The sequence below is a fragment of the Hemiscyllium ocellatum genome, chromosome 4, assembly GCF_020745735.1.
Source record: "Hemiscyllium ocellatum isolate sHemOce1 chromosome 4, sHemOce1.pat.X.cur, whole genome shotgun sequence".
Taxonomy (NCBI): domain Eukaryota; kingdom Metazoa; phylum Chordata; class Chondrichthyes; order Orectolobiformes; family Hemiscylliidae; genus Hemiscyllium; species Hemiscyllium ocellatum.
Window position 1 is genome coordinate 97,616,222 of NC_083404.1, and position 20,004 is coordinate 97,636,225.

The window sequence follows — 20,004 nt, forward strand, 5'->3', positions numbered from 1 at the left end:
TGCGTGTTATAAATGTTGGGCTGCTTTGCAGACACATTTGTGGCATTGCTGAAGTAGTTTTTGCTTTTCATCTTTGACTATGCATAGCAATGATACCCATAGCAAATTGCCATAAGTACAAAAAAATGTGAGTCTATGAGTGTGCACATTAAAATGCCACACCACATAGTGACAGTTGAAGGTGTCAGAATATTGTACTTACCTTACAGAATGTTCCCAACTGCTCAGCAGACTTTCTTTCTCCTGCAACTCACATCCTGACACGCCTACAATGGGTTTCTAAAATCCTGCATCATCAGATGAAGATGTGTAGTAGAAGACCCCCATTTCATTCCTCCCTCTCTATTTAAAGTGTTGGACCAATCTCTATATGCGTGTAGTAGCATTTTACATATTCCTGACCCACCACAAACACCAGAGGATATTGCACATGTGCAGGAAAATCAGAATCCCCTCAACAAACAAACACGGCCAATTGCACACCAAAACTGATTCTGTATCCAGGTGAAAGTTCAGCCCTTGGCTTTTCTGTAAAAGTCCCATTAAAATGTTATGTGCTGCTCAATAACCTAAGTTTAGTTTTAACAATATATTGTGTTCATACCTACTGCTAAATAACTGTACTTGCCATTAAAGAATGAACTAGTATCTACTAAAGTGAATTTTCTCCATAATGATAAAAACATTAAAATATGCAACTTTTTGATATGGCATTCAAACTTAATCTCCTGTACATGTCTCGATCATCTACTTTAATATCCATAAAATTTTAAACTTAAAAGTGAAAGGATTCTCAAAGTTTCATTTCATGGCTTGTTGCCTGTGCAATTAATTCAATATGATTGGCTGCTTGATGGCAGTACTGATACTGGATGACTGGAATACGCAGTGGCTTGGTATCAGGAACAAATTACCTTTGGGAAAAGATACTCTGCTTCACCGAGATCTTTAAATCTTTGTAAGTTGATTTCTTTGAGAACAACTGAAAGCACACTGCATTTTACACTCAGGGTGAAGTAATCTAATGCATAAAAGCTTCCAGAATCAACACTTTTTACACAAGTTCTTCAATAAATTAAATTCTACTTACAGTTAAACCAACTCCAATGAAAACACATATCATTCCAACAGTAACATATGCACAGCAACGCCTTCGAGGCAATGCACTGCCAACAGATGATCTAAAAGGAAACCAAAATAAAGAGCAGATTATGTTGTATCTGCAGTGTTAACCCAGCAGAAAGTTATCACCATGTTGTGGCGGTGAGGTAAAGAAAGAGGAACAATTTGAATACATAATGACTCCTTTTTATAAAATTACAATTCTAACAGTTGAGGTGCCCATTGATAATGCACAGTCAATACACAGTATACACCAAATGGCATTTAACAATGTTGCCTTCTGTGAGAATATAACACCATTTAATAGAGTGAATGGTAATTCTTCCTTCCTGGCATCATTACACTGTTGTTGATAATTAAGGACGCACTCAAAGATCACAGTCAATCTTATAATCAATTGCCAAATGGTACATTAACTCAAGGATGATAGTCATTCAACTTCTCTTTCAAGTGCTTGACCTTTGTAATGAACATAGGTATGTCAACAACACTGCAAGTTCACCATCTCACCCAGAGTAAATTTTAAATAAAACTGTCAATCCATGCAATTTTGTCTTGGCACGAACACATTATCCAATTTAGCTTCTATTTTCCAATATTGAGCACAAAACAGAGCCATAAATCACATACATAACAATACTAAGCTAAGTGCTCTGTTTCACAGTGAAGTAATGCATACAATCTCTAACATGATTAAATTAATATTTCATAATTAGATTAGATTCCCTACAGTATGGAAACAGGCCCTTCGGCCCAACAAGTCCACACAACCCTCTGAAGAGTAGCCTACCCAAACCCTTTCCCCTACCTTATATTTACCCCTGACTAATGCACCTAACACTATGGACAATTTAGCATTGCCAATTCACCTAACCTGCACATCTTTGGATTGGAGGAGGAAACTGGAGCAAACCTCAACACAGACATGGGGAGAATGTGCAAGCTCCACACAGACAGTCACCCAAGGAAGGAATTAAACCTGGATCCCTGGCGCTGCACACTGCTAACCACTGAGCCACCGTGACACAACAGTACTGTGGAGACGAATAGGCTGCAATTCTTTCACAAAAAGCACGGAAACAGTCTTTGAATTTTTTTTTAAAAGAGAGACGAGATAGATTTTTGAAAAACTAGAAGATGAAAGATTTATAGAAGGTTGGAGTTGAGATTACAATTAGATCAGCCATTATTTTACTGAATGTCAAAGCAACTTTGAGGAGCTAAATAGCCTACTCTTGATCCGAATCTGTATGTTCTTATATTCACTCCCAAGTAGACAATGAAGAATTGCCTTCTTGAACCATTGCAGTGCATTTGAAGTTAGTGCACTCATTTAGCTGTTAGGGACCATGTTGGAGGATAATTCTGAAACAGACATTATTCTGAACAGAATGCACAGTAAATAATTTCTCTTACATGTTGTAACATAGTTAACCACAATCACTCAGCTATTTGATGGCTGCCAAATATGAAAGTGCTGCTGGCTTCAATGGATGCAAAGAGAAGCAACTTCCATCATTTCAGGTTGCTCTTCTCAGAAGAGCAAGCAACGTATTTGGTAATTAGGTACAATGCTGCATCCCACACCTCTGACCATGAAACAGACATAGATAAACAGAGATTGATAACTGCACAGTTATCTAAACTATGCTCACCCTCTGCTCTTTGTGATATGCATACATAGCCTTGAACTGCTACCAAATGTTACCTGCAACTGGTTTCACTTTTACTGCATTGGCAATCGCAACCTTTACACACTAATTGTTTGATGATACAAAGCTTGAATATTGTTGAAGAGAGAGAAATATATTGTCAAAGCATTTCCAACCATTGCACTTATCAGGTCAAACACAAAAATGCAGAATACAGCAGAAAGAGGGGCATTAACAGGTTGATTGATTTTTTTTAATTCACAAGATAACCTATTGCTGACTGGACCAGCACTTACTGCACATCTCTACATCCATTACCCTGGAGAAGACAGTGGTGATGAGCTGCCTTCTTGAAGAACTACAGTCCTAAGTTGTAGGTACACCTACAATGCCATTAGGGAGGGAGTTCTAGATTTTAACCCAGTGACAATGAAGGAACAATATTACACAGGATGGTGTGCCTTGTGCTTCTCCCATGTATCTGTTGCACTTGTACTTTGTGACGATGCTGCTCCTTTAACAAGATTATGCTGTTCTTGCCTTTTTTTCCCCCAGAGATGTAAAAAGAGCAGTTATTCCGAAAGGTCTGGGTTTAACTATTTGAGAATGTATTTAAGGCTTTAAAAAAACACTTGTACAATGGAAGGGGAGTGGCCAGTTCTCCCAGTTCAGCTTTTCTCCGGTTTGATTTGGTTTTGGCAGGCTGGCTGTTCACTGAAAGCAGCCAGTCAGTTGTGAAGCTGCTGGACCCAAAGAAGCAGCTCCATGCTGATCCTCCCCATCTCTCTGACATCTCTCTCCCTGTATGAATCTGTATTAAATTTTTTCCTTTTTTTGCAAAGGGGTATTTAAGGGGATTATTGCAAGTATTATGTTGGGGTAATCTGTGGGGTTTTTGGATAGGTTGTCACTTTATATTCTTTTGTTTGTGTTTCATTCAGTAATCTTGTAAATAAATTGTTTTATTTAAACTAACAGGTACAGTTGAAAACAGAAGCAAGTCAAACAGTCAGGGCAGGCATGGACAAGGTAGGACTAATAAATTAAACTGCATTTGTTTCAATTCAAGGGGCCGAACAGGGAAGGCAGATGAACTCAGGGCATGGTTAGGAACATGGAACTGGGAGAAATAGCAATTACAGAAACATGGCTCAGGGATGACTGCATTGGCGCCACCTCATGCTCCCGCGAGGAGGTTGAGCAATTCATCAACTTCACTAACACATTTCACCCTGACCTTAAATTTACCTGGACCATCTCTGACACCTCCCTCATCTTCCTGGACCTCTCCATCTCCATTAATGATGACCGACTTGACACCAACATTTTTTTTTAACAAACCCAGACTCCCACAGCTACCTGGATTACATCTCTTCCCGCCCTACCTCCTGCAAAAATGCCATTCCGTATTCCCAATTCCTCCGCCTCCGCCATATCTGCTCCCAGGAGGACCAGTTCCACCATAGAACACACCAGGTGGCCTCCTTCTTTAGAGACTGCAATTTCCCTTCCCACGTGGTTAAATATGCCCTCCAACGCATCTCGCCCACATCCTGCACCTCCGCCCTCAGACCCCACCCCTCCAACCGTAACAAGGACAGAACACCCCGGGTGCTCACCTTCCACCCTACCAACCTTCACATAAACCAAATCATCCGCCGACATTTCCGCCACCTCCAATCAGACCCACCACCAGGGATATATTTCCCTCCCACCCCTTTCCGCCTTCCGCAAGGACCGTTCCCTCCGTGACTACCTGGTCAGGTCCACGCCCCTCTACAACCCACCCTCCCATCCTGGCACCTTCCCCTGCCACCGCAGGAATTGCAAAGCTTGCGCCCACACCTCCTCCCTCACCTCCATCCAAGGCCCTAAAGGAGCCTTCCACATCCATCAATGTTTTACCTGCACATCCACCAATATCATTTATTGTATCCGTTGCTCCCGATGTGGTCTCCTCTACATTGGGGAGACTGAATGTCTCCTAGCAGAGCGCTTTAGGGAACATCTCCGGGACATCCGCACCAATCAACCACACCACCCTGTGGCCCAGCATTTCAACTCCCCCTCCCACTCCGCCGAGGACATGGAGGTCCTGGGCCTCCTTCACCGCCGGATGCCTGGAGGAAGAACACCTCATCTTCCGCCTCAGAACACTTCAACCCCAGGGCATCAATGTGGACTTCAACAGTTTCCTCATTTCCCCTTACCCCACCTCGCCCCAGTTCCAAACTTCCGGCTCAGCACTGTCCCCATGACTTGTCCTACCTGCCGATCTTCTATCCAACATATCCATTCCACCCTTCCCCCCCCCCGATCTATCACCTTCATCCCCTCCCCCACTCACCTATTGTACTCTATGCTACTTTCTCCCCACCCCCACCCTCACTTATCTCTCCACCCTTCAGGCTCTCTGCCTGTATCCCTGATGAAGGGCTTTTGCCCGAAACGTCGACTTTACTGCTCCTCGGATGCTGCCTGAACTGCTGTGCTCTTCCAGCACCACTAATCCAGAACCATGGCTCAGGGATGGACAGGACTGGCAGCTTAATGTTACAGGATACAAATGCTATATGAAGGATAGAAAGGGAAGCAAGAGAGGAGGGGGAGTGGCATTTTTGAGAAGGGATAGCTGTGCTGAGGGAGGATATTCCCAGAAATACATCCAGGGAAGTTATTTGGAAGAAATAAGAAAGGGATGATAACCTTATTGGGATTGTATTATAGACCCCCTAATAGTCAGAGGGAAATTGAGAAACAAACTTGGAAGGAGATCTCAGCTATCTGTAAGAATAATAGAATGGTTATGGTATGGGATTTTAACTTTCCAAACATAACACTGGCAGTCCCAGTCTAAGGGTTTAGATAGAGAGGAATTTCTTAAGTGTGTACAAGACAAGTTTCTGATTCAGTATGTGGATGTACCTACTAGAGTAGGTTCAAAACTTGAACGACTCTTGGGAAATAAGGCAGGGCAGGTGACTAAGGTGTCAGTGGTGGAGCACCTTGGGGCCACCAACCATAATTCTATTAGATTTAAAATAATGATGGAAAAGGATAGACCAGATCTAAAAGTTGAAGTTCTAAATTGGAGAAAGGTATTGGGCAAGAACTTTCAAAAGCTGACTGAGGGCAGATGTTGGCAGGTAAAGGGATGGCTGGAAAATGGGAAGCCTTCAGAAATGAGATAACGAGAATCCAGAGAAAGAATATTCCTGTTAGGATGAAAGGGAAGGCTGCTACGTATAGGGAATGCTGGATGACTAAAGAAATTGAGGGTTTGGTTAAGAAAAGGAAGGAAGCATATGTCAGGTATAGACAGGATAGATCGAATGAATCCTTAGAAGAGTACAAAGAAAGTAGGAATATACTTAAGAGGGAAATCAGGAGGGCAAAAAGGGGACATGAGGTAGCTTTGGCAAATAGAATTAAGGAGAATCCAAAAGGTTTTTAAAATATATTAAGGACAAAAAGGTAAGTAGGGAGAGAACAGGGCCCCTCAAAGTTCAGCAAGGTGGCTTTGTGTGGAGCCTCAGAAAATGGGGGAGATACTAAATGAGTATTGTGCATCAGTATTTACTGTGAAAAGGATATGAAAGATATAGACTGTAGGGAAATAGATGGTGACACCTTGCAAAATGTCCATATTACAGAGGAAGAAGTGCTGGATGTCTTGAAACGTATGAAGGTGGATGAAGGTGGATAAAGGTGGATGTGGGGTGGCACAGTGGTTAGCACTACTGCCTAACAGTGCCAGGGACCCAGGTTAGATTCCAACCTTGGGCAACTGTCTGTGTGGAGTTTGCACATTTTTCCAGTGTCTGCGTAGGTTTCCTCTAGGTGCTCCGGTTTCCTCCTACAGTCCAAAGATGTGCAGGTTAGGTGAATTGGCCATGCTAAATTGCCCGTACTGTTAGGTGCATTAGTCAGGGGTGAATGTGGGGGAATGGGTCTGCGTGGACTTGTTGGGCCGAAGAGCCTGTATCCACACTGCAGGGAATTTAATCTAATCTAATCTTATCCCCAGGACCTGATCAGGTGTACCCTAGAACTCTGTGGGAAGCTAAAGGAGTGATTGCTGGGCCTCTTGCTGAGATATTTGCATCATTGATAGTCCCAGGTGAGATGCCGGAAGCCTGGAGGTTGGCAAACGTGGTGCCACTGTTTAAGAAGGGCAGTAAAGACAAGCCAGGGAACTATAGACCAGTGAGCCTGACGTCGGTGGTGGGCAAGTTGTTGGAGGGAGTCCTGAGGGACAGGTTGTACATGTATTTGAAAAGGCAAGAACTGATTTGGGATAGTCCACATGGCTTTGTGCGTGGGAAATCATGTCACAAACTTGATTGAGTTTTTTGAAAATGTAACAAAGAGGATTGATGAGGGTAGAGCTGTAGATGTGATCTACATGGACCTCAGTAAGGCGTTCGACAAGGTTCCCCATGGAAGACTGGTTAGCAAGGTTAGATCTCATGGAATACAGGGCGAACGAGCCATTTGGATACAGAACTGGGTCAAAGGTAGAAGACAGAGGGTGGTGGTGGAGGGTTGTTTTTCAGACTGGAGGCCTGTGACCAGTGGAGTGCCACAAGGATCGGCGCTGGGACCTCTACTTTTTGTCATTTACATAAATGATTTGGATGCGAGCACAAGAGGTACAGTTAGTAAGTTTGCAGATGACACCAAAATTGGAGGTGTCGTGGACAGCGAAGAAAGTTACCTCAGATTACAACAGGATCTTGATCAGATGGGCCAATGGGCTGAGAAATGGCAGATGGAATTTAATTCAGATAAATGCGAGGTGCTGCATTTTGGGAAAGCAAATCTTAGCAGGACTTATACACTTAATGGTAAGGTCCTAGGGAGTGTTGCTGAACAAAGAGACCTTGGAGTGCATGTTCATAGGTCCTTGAAAGTGAAGTCGCAGGTAGATAGGATAGTGAAGAAGGTGTTTGGTATGTTTTCCTTTATTGGTCAGAGTATTGAGTACAGGAGTTGGGAGGTCATGTTGCAGCTGTACAGGACATTTGTTAGGCCACTGTTGGAATATTGCGTGCAATTCTGGTCTCCTTCCCATCAGCAAGATGTTGTGAAACTTGAAAGTGTTCAGAAAAGATTTACAAGGATGTTGCCAGGATTCGAGGATTTGAGCTGTAGGGAGAGGCTGAATAGGCTGGGGCTGTTTTCCCTGAAGCGCTGGAGGCTGAGGGGTGACTTTATAGAGATTTACAAAATTATGAGGGGCATGGATAGGATAAATAGACAAAGTCTTTTCCCTGGGGTCAGGGAGTCCAGAACTAGAGGGCATAGGTTTAGGGAGAGAGGGAAAAGATATAAAAGAGATCTAAGGAGCAATTTCTTCCACCCAGAGGGTGGTACATGTATGGAATGAACTGCCAGAGGAGGCTGGTACAATTGCAACATTTAAAAGGCATTTGGATGGGTATATGAATAGGGGAGGGTTTGGAGGGATATGGGCCAGATGCTGGCAGGTGGGATTAGATTGGGTTGGGAAATCTGGTCGGCTTGGACGGAAGGATCTGTTTCTATGCTGTATATCTCTATGACTCTGTGACTCTAAGTGTTTGGGCCAGCTGCAACACTCCTGGAATATCCACATTACACCTGCTTAAAACAACCAACGAAGTTAAGGTCTAGGCTACTTTTTTGGAATGTTTTGAGGGGGTCTGGCCTGGTCCATTAAGGTTTGGAAATGAAAGCTATCTCCATTTGTGCGTTCAGTTTGCCGACAGCTACAATGACTTATTCACCCTCTGTCAGTCCATGTTGCCTAAGACATTCACCTCAAGCCTTAAATGTGGATGCTTCCTTTGGGTTGGAGGGACACAGTTTGGAGAAATAGCTATTCATTCCTCTATGAGAGCCTCTGATAGAGATGCTACAATCAATGGCACTTGCTCATTTTGGCAACTACTGAATCAAACTTCACATGGTGTGATCCAGTTCATGGTCCAGAGCCCTTCAATAAACTCCTGGAAAAGAATAATCTTGCTCATTCTAGGAGTCTGCTTTGAAGTTCCCAGTCTGTGGCAGCTATACTGAATGACTGACAGAGGGCACCTGCTGGCATCTCCTCCAAATGTTCTACACCAATGTCATTGCTCAGACTGGGTTACTTTGCAGGATCAAGTGGGCTGAGCTTATCATTGTTGTTTCCAGTACCTTAGTCAATGCCAGATGGTCCATCAAATTTTGGGCCTTTTTATGAGACTTTTTAGTGCTTAAGCAAACTAAATGGTCTGCTTGGCCAATTCAGAGGATGGCTAAGAGTCAATTACATGTTTCTGGAGTCACATGAAGGCTCAACCAGATAAGAATAACTGATTTCCTTCTCTGGATGTGAGCCAGACGGCTTTTCTTTATGACAATCGACAATGGCTATTAAATTAATTCTAGATTTTTAATACATATTTCATGATATATTGGATTTGAACCTGCATCCTCAGAACATAACTTGGATATCTAGATTACTAGTCCAGCCCCAATATGCCATTGTGCTTCCCTCCCTGACAAACATGTTGGAAGCTTTTGAGGATGTTGTATTAATGGAAGTAATAAGTGGAAGACAGTGAAACATGCTATGTCTGGATCTCACAAAGGTTAAAAAGAGATAACAGATAGGAGGTAATGTTGCTGACATGGATTAAGGATTGGCCAACAAGCAGAAAACAAAGTATAGGAATAATAGGTCAGAGGACCTCCTTGTAGGTCTGCTCTTGGGCCTGGCCAAACTGGTCAGAAACAGGACTAGGCAGCAGCCAGTGGAGGGGGTCGTTAGGGCTGATTGCCTGCTCCTCTTCCACGGTTATGTCAGGGCCTGGGTATCCCTGGAGAAGGAGCACGTAGTGTCCACCAACATCCTCGAGATTTTCAGGGAAAGGTGGGCACCGCCGGGAATGGAATCAAAATCAACTCTATTTTGATTTAATCCCTGCCCTCCCCTTCACTGTTTGATCAAACAGCATTGCCCTTTGATGAGATGGGCACTGCTTGTCACTGGCCACTCGTGTTTTTCCTTTCTTCCTGGTGTGTAATATAAAAAAAAACACTTGTTGTTTTTCACTATGTCCGACACCTGCACACACGCAACATGGGTGCTGAGGAAAAATAAACACTCCTGTTGTCAGGCAGTAGTGTGGGAATATAAAACAAATAGAAAAAGAACAAAAAAAGAATAGGAATAAAATGATCAGTGTTATGAAGGCAGGCATCCCAATTGGTCACAATCTACATCAATTGAGGACCACGAGGGTCAGGGGTTTCCGTCCAACCTGATGGAGAGCTGTGTAAATACCAACACTGAAAAGGTTGATCAGAAAATATCTAGATTTAGGAACCAAATGTAATATTTTTAAGTTTTCAAATGACACAAAGTGGAAATGTGCATTCTGAGGAAGATATTAAGCAGATTAAAGTAGATCTCATCAGAGTTAGTGATTGAGTAAAAATGTGGTAGATAAAATGTAATGTCAAAAAATGAAAAATATTCACTTTAATAGGAAGAACAGATGCATACAGTCTTTCATAAATGAGGATACTGTAAAACATAAATTTACAAAGGGGCCTGGGCATCCAAGTCAATAAATGACTGATGGCCAGCGTACAGATGCAGCAAGCAATTATCAAGGTCAGTGGTATGTTCGTCTTTATTGCAAGAGGATTCCAATACAGCTGTAGCAAAGGCTTACTTCCAAATATGTGCAGATGACATAAAGCTATTCAATTTAGATAGGCTCAGTGACTTAGCAAGAACATGGCAGATGGAATGTACCGTGGAGGCGATCCATTCCAGTAAGAAGAACAGATATGCAGATAATTTATTAAATAGTGAGAGTTTGAAAAGTGTAGTGTACAAAGAGATTTGGGTATTGTTATCAATAAGTCACTGAAGGCAAACGTGCAGATGCAGCAAGCTATGAGCAAAACTAATGGAATGCCAGCTTTTATTGCAAGTGAAGGGAGCAGTAAAGTATTGCTTTAACTGTATGGACCCTGGTTAGACCACATTTACAGTAGGCAATAGGTGCAGGAGTAGGCCATTCTGCCCTTCTAGCCTGCACCACCATTCAATATGATCATGGCTGATCATCCTTAATCAGTATCCTGTTCCTGCCTTATCTCCATAACCCTTGATTCCACTATCCTTGAGAGCTCTATCCAACTCTTTCTTAAATGAATCCAGAGACTGGGCCTCCACTGCCCTCTGGGGCAGAGCATTCCACACAGCCACCACTCTCTGGGTGAAGAAGTTTCTCCTCATCTCTGTCCTAAATGGTCTACCCCGTAATTTTAAGCTGTGACCTTTGGTTCGGCACTGACCCATCAGCGGAAACATGTTTCCTGCCTCCAGAGTGTCCAATCCTTGAATAATCTTATATGTCTCAATCAGATCCCCTCTTAGTCTTCTAAACTCAAGGGTATACAAGCCCAGTCGCTCCAGTCTTTCAGCGTAAGGTAGTCTCGCCATTCCAGGAATTGACCTCGTGAACCTACGCTGCACTCCCTCAATAGCTAGACTGTCTTTCCTCAAATTTGGAGACCAGAACTGCACACAATACTCCAGGTGTGGTCTCACCAGGGCCCTGTACATCTGCAGAAGAACCTCTTTGCTTTTATACTCAATCCCTCTTGTTCTGAAGGCCAGCATGCTATTAGCCTTCTTCACGACCTGCTGTACCTGCATGCTTACCTTCATTGACTTGTGTACAAGAACAACCAGATCTCTTTGTACCGCCTCTTTACCTAGTAGTGTGCAGTTTGGCCTCCTTACCTCAGGAAATACAGTATTGTCATAATGGGAATGCAATAAGGTTCACTTGTCTTGTTGCTAGGATGGCAAGACTATATCCAATGAGCTGTCATTAGGCAAACTGGACTTTTGAGTTTTGAACAATGAAAAGTGATCTCATTGAAACCTACAAAATACTTAAAGGGATAAAAATAGTAGAGGAAGCAATGTTTTCCCTAGTCAGTATGGCTAAGACTAGGAATATTTTCAAAGTAATGGGGATGCTATTTCAGGCCAAGATGAGGAAAACTCTTTTTTTTGTCAGTGGGTGGTGAATCTTTGGAATTCTCTGTCCTAGAGAGCTGTAGAAACTCAGTCTTTAAGTATATTAAGTTAAAAAGATGACAAATGTTTGATTATCAATGGTATAAAGGGTTATGGGGTTTAAGTGGGTGAAAGTCAGAGAAGTGCTCAATCAACCACGATTGAATAAAATGGCAGAGTGGGCTCAACGGCCTACTACTGTCCCTGCAAATCTTGGTTGGATCCCACCTGGAGTAGTGTACAGAGCTTTGGTCACTTTACCTTGTGGCGAACATTACTGACAGAGGCAGTGCAATGAAGGAACATGGATTAGCTCTCAGGATCAGTGACTTTTTTTACTCAGTGGGTTGTGACTCATAGGTATTCTCTAACCACCAAGGTTCTGAAACCTCAGTAATCAAGCATATTTAAAGTAGAAAATGACGGATTTTAAAATACCAAGTGATGTGTAAAGGAATAGGAGGATAGCGTGGAAAAAGACAATGAAGGGCATTTTCAATTATGATCACATTCAATGCTAGAGCAACTTCTACTGGAGCAGGAGTAGGTCATTCACCCTATGCTTCTAACAAGAGGGGACAAATACATAATTTCCAAGCTGTAACTTGAGTAGTGAAGTGTCACAGGGATGAATGCTCAGGCTCTCAACCATTTTTAAAATAGGGAATGGTTGCTAAATTTGCTGATAATGCAAAGGTAGGTAGGACAGTAAGTTGTGAAGAGGAAACACTATCTTGCCTGACTAAGTCGGATTTGGCAGATGTGGTGCAAGTGGAAAATGTGAACCAGGCCACTTCAAAGGAAGAATAATAATACTTCATAAAATTTACCCAGAGAGATAACACAACTCTGTGATACAGAGGGATCTGGGTGTCCTAGTACATGAGTTACACATTTAAAGTGAAGGCACAGTAAGTAATTAAGAAGTCCAATCTAATGCAAGAGGAGGGAAATAAGTATGATGTTTTGGTATAGTTGCACAGGACTGTAGTGAGACCACATGTAGAGTGGTGTGTATAGTTTTGGTCTCCTTAATTAAGGAGATATAACTGCATTAGATGATCAGATAAGGTTCACTTGTTTGATTCTGGGATGAAAGGGTTATCTTAAAAGGAAAGGTTGGATGCATTGCGTTTGTACTCATGAGAGGTTAGAAATATCAGAGGTGATCTTACTGGAACATACACGATCTTGAGAAGACTAAGTAGGATGGATGTTGACAAAGTTTCTCCTAATTGGAAGGACCAGAACCAGGGAACACAGATTAAAATCTGTTTCCCATTTAAGATGAAGATGAACAGTTTATTTTCCTCTCTCTGTCTGAGTTACAAAACCCGTAGAATTCTGTGTGTAGAAAGAATCAGAGGAAGGCTTACTGAATATTTTTAATGCTGGAAGAAAGATTCTTGATTGACAAAGGGGACAAAAGGAAAATGAGTTATGCAAGAAAGCAGAAGCTACAAACAAATCAGGTATTTGGGGCTAAATAGCCTCTTCCCACTCTTAATGTCTTTGCTTGTGTTTTATTTTAAATTCTACACCAACATTTATTAGCCATGGCTAATAGCTCTCAAAAAAGGTGGTACTGAGTTGCCTTATTGTACCATTACAGTATTTGGAGTGTAGAGTGCGGTTTGGAAGCCCCAAGGTTTGACTCTTGACAATACAGGGGAACCTTGATTATCCAAACAAGATGGGTGGGCACTATTTCGTTCGGATAATCGATCATTCGGATAATCAATAATTCGGTTAATCGATAATTCGGTTAATCGATTAAATACCTTTCATCCGAGGCTTGGAGTTTTTAAAACGTCTGCTCCCAGTTCAGGAGACTACAACAGCACACAGCCACCCCCCCTCCCTATCCCCCAACACCACCCTACCGCTTCCAACCCCATCCAACTCCACCACCTGCCCCTCCCCGCCCAACACCTCCCCCAACTCCATCCAGAGCCCCCTGACCCCAACACCGCCCGCTACCCCAACCTCATCCAACACCGCCCCTGACCCAAACACCATCCCCCCAACCTCAACACTGTCCCTAGCCTCATCCAACACCACCCCTTGATCCTAACACCGCCCCCTGCCCCAACCCCATCCAACACCGCCCCCTGCCGCAACCTCATCCAACACGCACCCCCGACCCCAACACCGCCCCCTGCCCCAACCCCAACCAACATCGCCCCCCGACCCCAACACCGCCCCCCCTGACCCCAACACCACCCCCTGCCCCAACCCCAACTCCATCCAACACCGCCCCCTGACCCCAACATCACCCCCTGCCCTAACCAACACCACCCCCTGACCCCAAGACCGCCCCCTGCCTAACCCCATCCAACACTGCTCTCCCGACACCAACACTGTCCCTAACCCCATCCAACACCGCCCCCTGCCCCAAACCCATCCAACACCGCCCCCCTGACCCTACCGCACCCGCCCCCGACCCCAAACCCATCCAACACCGCCACCCGACATGTGCACCCCTCCGTCCGCACCCCCACTCCGCGCAGCCACCCCACGTGTGCACACACATACACCCCAGCCCCGTCCACCCCTGTTCCCTCTCCGGGGTAGCCAGACTGTACACCAGCATCAAGACTACTGCTGCCTTTGTGGGGTAGGTCTCTAAATAGCGTGCGCACACACTGGGGGTGGAGGTGAGAGGTTTAGGGTACACCCTTCTGTAAAACTCCAGGGTAAGTTTGGGAAGAGAGAGAGGGCGTGAGGTCAGTCATTTCGATAAGGTGCCTGTTTAATCACTGTAAACAAGAGATGCGATCACTGTTGGAAACACGTCTTTGATGTAATGTTTCTATCGGGACCTCGAGATCTCCTTCGGATAATCTGATTTTCAGATAACTGATATTCGGATAATCTAAGTTCCTCTGTAAAGGCAAGGCGATTAGTTCCAAGTAAGGATGGCATGTAATGCCATGTCTCTGCCACTCTGACTTCCTCAGCAGTAGAGGTCATGGGTTTGGAAAGTACTGTTGAAGGAGGTCTGGTGAGCTGCTTCAATGCCTTTTGTAGACTGTTACCATTATGTGTTGATGGTGAAGGGTTCACAAATTGATAATTAATAGTTTTTTTTTAAGAAAGCAAAATGTATTTGAAAATTCTGTTTTTTAAAGTTTGCTTTAAGTTTAAAGCCTGCCTTTACTCCTATTAGTAATTAGTGTAATCTAAAACATATTTAAGACAAATACAGAAAGCAAAATTGCTGGAGAAACTCAGGAAACTGTGGAGAGAGACAGCAAAGTTCTGAAGAAGGGTCACCAGATTCGAAGTGTTAATTCTGCTTTCTCTCTACAGATGCTACCCAGCTTCTCCAGCAATTTCTGACGTTGTTCCAGATTTCCAGCATCTGCAGATCTGTGTTATTATACATTTAAAACTTAAGTTTATTTGTGTTTCCCCCTCTCGAGACTTTGGCATTTCTTCGATACAATTAGCTGCTTGGATAACCTGATGGCATCACTCCAGCTCCACAGCTGAACTTCTGGTTTAAAAAAAAAGACTGCAATTTGCTGCAGAACCACTGTACAGAGATGGAAATTATATAGTCAGAGAGATTACAACAACGATGAGTGGCAAAGCAAAAGTATCTCAGACTTATTTGCTTTGCCAACGACTGTACACCCGAACTGAATAACATCAAATGCTTTGGCATAACATTTTTGAGAGCACATTCCTAGTTTGTTTACATTTGTCCAGTCTTGTCCTTGATTAAGAGTTACAGAACTTTTTTGTCTTAATACTGGATGGCAAATTGGCCCCATTTATCGTTAAAAACATTTATTACAAATTTGTTGCTCTCCAGACTTCAAGTACCATCTCCCTTTTCAATAAACCCTTGAACACTGCTGTCAGTCAGTCCTGCCCGGAAGTATTTGAATACTGCTGTCAGTCAGTCCTGCCCGGAAGTATTTGAACAGGAGGTAGAAATTTGGTGCAGCAGCAAGATATAAATGTAGTTAGCAAAGATGACAGCCAGAAAGAATAAATGAATAATATTAATTCAGGGAGTTGCAGGTGTACTTTCTCCTTACAGACACGCAACGAAATGATTTTGTGGAAGGAGTTGGCAGTGTGCCACTTCCTTACTTTGCAACATAGGAGCTCATTCACTAACCTTACCAGAAGAACCAAGTGCGTTGCCTGGAATTCTTCCTAGCAGGTTTTTAAATGCACAGCCATTTATTATCCTTTCAAGTATCTGAAAAGTCAAAGCAAGATCTGACAGTGAAGAACAGAATGCCATTGAAATCCTCATCTTCCCAAACCTGTTGCCCAAGATCTCTGGGGTTTCCTTCTAAACGGAATCTGTTTTGCCAATGATAACCATCTTGGAGGATCAAAGATACAGGTTAGGCATCACGGCATACTCCTCATCTGTTCTCACCAATCAACAAACTTCAATTCATCAAGTTACAGCACAATGTGAAACAACTAAAAGCACCAGGAACACTTCCACACATCCCATCCGCAACTGCGAGACAACATGACGAAACTGCAACCACCTTCTGGCATACCATTTTATGAAGATGTGGGTGTAATATACCTTTAAGACAGTAAAAGCTAGCAGTGACAGCACCTAGTGTTCTCAATAAGATACAATGCAACATGTGCTCCAGCTACTAGGGTAGCTGGTTGCCTGGAAATGACAGAACTTGATTGGAGTTTGGTATTTTTCCGGGGTATCGTTTAAACTGGTTGATAAAACAGATTCCAATTAAGGCACAGAGTCAAAGAAATGTACAGCATGGACACAGACCCTTCAGTTCAACCTGTCCAAGCCAACCAAATATCCCAACCCAATCTAATCCCACCTGCGAACATCTGGCCCATATCCCTCCAAATCCTTCCTATTCATATACCCATCCAAATGTCTTTTAAATGTTGCAATTGAACCAGCCTCCACAACTTCTTCTGGCAGCTCATTCCATACACGTACTGCCCTCTGCGTGAAGTTGCCCCTTAGGTCTCTTGTGTATCTTTTCCCCTCTCACTCTAAACCTATGCTCTCTAAGTTCTGGACTCCCCGATCCCACGGAAAAGACTTAGTCTATTTACCCTATCCATGCCCCTCATAATTTTGTAAACTTCTATAAGGTCACCCCTCAGCTTCCGACTCTCCAGGGAAAACAGCCCCAGCCTGTTCAGCCTCTCCCTTTAGCTCAAATCCTCCTACATCCTTGTAAATCTTTTCTGAACCCTTTCAAGTTTTACAACATGTTTCCTATAGGAAGGAGACCAGAACTGCATAGAAAAATAAATTTTAAAAAAAACAAAAAAGTTGTCCCAAAAATCTAAAGCCTTCTGTCTTACACCAACCCTAGGAGCACTCCTAAAAAGAATGATGCCCTTCAACAGGAATTTAGAGTGTTAGATTGTGAATGAAAGAGCAAGACTACCAAGGAATTTAATCTCTGGATTACTTCTAGTGCTACGTGCTGCAAAGTTTAGAGATAAGAATGGAGGTGCTGGTTTTGGACTGGGGTGGGCAAAGTTGAAGGTCACACAACACCAGGTTGTGGTCTAGCAGGTCTGTGTGGAGATACTAGCTTTCAGACCGAGCCAAAGAAGGAGGAGTGCTCCGAGGGCTGGTACTTCCAGGTGGATCCGTTGGACTGAGGCCTGGTGTCGTGTGACTTTAAACTAGAGATAGGAAGATAGGTCAGATGGACACGTGGCTGAAGAGATGGTGTAGGTCAGAAGGCTTTAGATTTTTGGGACAGCTTCTTGTTTTTTTTTAATCTATTTTTCTGCACAGTTCTGGTCTCCTTCCTATCGGAAACATGTTGTGAAACTTGAAAGTGTTCAGAAAAGATTTACAAGGATGTTGCCAGGATTTGAGGATTTGAGCTACAAGGAGAGGATGAACAGGCTGGGGCTGTTTTCCCTGGAGCATCGGAGTCTGAGGGATGGCCTTATAGAGGTTTACAAAATTATGAGGGGCATGGATAGGATAAATAGACAAGGTCTTTTCCCTGGGGTGGGGGAGTCCAGAACTAGAGGGCATAAGTTTATGGTGAGAAGGGAAAGATACAAAAGAGACCTAAGGGACAACCTTTTTACGCAGAGGGCTGTGTGTGTATGCAATGAGCTGCCAGAGGAAGTGGAGGAGGCTGGTTCAATTGCAACATTTAAAAGACATTTGGATAGGTATGTGAATAGGAAGGATTTGGATGGATTTCGGCCGGTTGCTGGCATGTGGGACTAGATTGGATTGGGATATTTGGTCGGCATGGACGGATTGGAACAAAGGTTCTGTTTCCATGATGTACATCTCTATGATTCTATGACAAAACAGATTCGAATTAAGGCAATCAGTTTAAATGATATCCCAAAAAAATACCAAACTCCAATCAAGTTCGAATTGAGTATATTGATAAACTTAAAAGCCAGTGACACAATCCGATGCTCTGGACTGTAAGACCAGGGAAAATTGAACAGTTGGGAGGAGAATTGCCACCAGACCAACAGTTGTAGACTGCCAGTCACAACTCTGAGAGGTACCTTTCTAGAGAAGGAGTTTGCACAGAGAAAAACCGAAACACTGACCTGGGGAACAAATCTACATACAAAGATAAAGAGAAGACTTGACTGCTGGCTGGTTTTAAGATTTGAATTTCCTGTAAATCTCAATTGGGAGTGTTATTGGACTCGTATTATAGAAGGCAAGGTAAAGGATAGGTTAGAGGAAGGAATTGTAAATAGTTGTTAGTTAATTATTCTCTGGTATACATTAAGAAATAAAGTAGTTAATTTTTACTTCAAATAGTTCTTGGCCATTCTAATGTTTACAGATTACTGCATGGTATAAATCTTTTCTGTGCTACTGGTTTTAAATTAAGCAGGAGGGTTTACCCCATGTCGTAACATCATCTCTTTCAGTCTGTAGCATTTGACTAACACCCCAGGAGGTACTCAGATTGTAGATACATTTAGACATGAATTTAACACAATGTGCTTAAAAATTGAGACTCCGACCCCCTAAGTTGTGAGCTAGTTTGTCTTACAAAACATTTAATAGCAGAGTGCAGCCAACACTACTTGGATATCACATTACAATGTAGCCACAATTCGTTTAAGAACAACAGAAAAACACAAATGGTTAAGTGTGCAATTTAAGCATCTGCTCTACAAGGAAGTTTATTTTAGTGTCACTGTAAAAGAACGCCATTCAGCCTCTCATTCATCTAAAGCTGCTCATCTGTACAAAAACAGATCACGTTTGTTTTATTTTCCGTGCTTTACTCTAGATGCTGGATATACTTTCTCTATAAAAATCGCTCATTCTTGAAGACAACTGATGATTCAGAATAGAGCGCATTTGGAAAGACTTCCAGATTTCCACTAACCTTTATGCAATATCTGAGCTCTAATTTTCAAATTGTGTCAACTTATTGACAGTTGCCCCCCAGGGGAAATAGCTTCACCAGAATGACACTGGTGCCAGGCAATGACTATCTCCAAAACTGCAAGCAGTTTAACCATATTCAATGGCATTACTGTTACTGAATCCACCACTATCAACATCATGGGTCCATTGACCAGAAACTAGACTGGACTCACTATAAACACTAAATATCCTGGGTACAAGAGGAGGTCAGAGGCATGGAATCCTGTAATGAGCAACTCATCTCCTCATTCTCCAAAGTCTATTCACCATCATTCTGAAGGAGGGTCACTAAACCTGAACTGTTAACTCTGCTTTCTTTCCACCACTGCTGCCAGACCTGAGTTTTTTTCCAGCAATATCTGTTTGATTCCCAGCATCCATATTTCATTGTTTTGGTTTTTCCTATTCACTATTGTCAAGGCACAAGTCAGGAGTGTGTTGCAATACTGTCCACTTGCCTAGATGGGCAAGTATTCATTGAACACTCAGGAAGCTTGACATCATCCAGGTCCCTTGATTGTCACCATATCCACTGTCGTCAATATTTACTATAGGGGCAGTAGTGCGTACAATTTACAAAATGCACTGCCGTAAATTACTCAAACTCATGTACATGCAATCACTACCATCTAGAAGGACAAGGCCAGCAGAAATAATGGAAACACTTGCAAATTCCCCTTCAAGCCACTCACCAACCGGACTCGGAAATTCCTTCAACATTGCTGGATCAAAATCCTGCAACTTCCTCCCTAAAG

General features: G+C 43.0%; 1 protein-coding gene across 1 annotated transcript in view; it reads right to left on the reverse strand.

Moving 5' to 3' along the window:
* pip4p2 (phosphatidylinositol-4,5-bisphosphate 4-phosphatase 2) overlaps positions 1–20,004 on the reverse strand; it is a 90,165-nt gene that overhangs the window by 17,648 nt on the left and 52,513 nt on the right. The window contains exon 6 of the mRNA XM_060824419.1: positions 1,091–1,181. Coding sequence (XP_060680402.1) covers positions 1,091–1,181 — 91 coding nt within the window. The remainder of the gene's footprint in view (positions 1–1,090; positions 1,182–20,004) is intronic.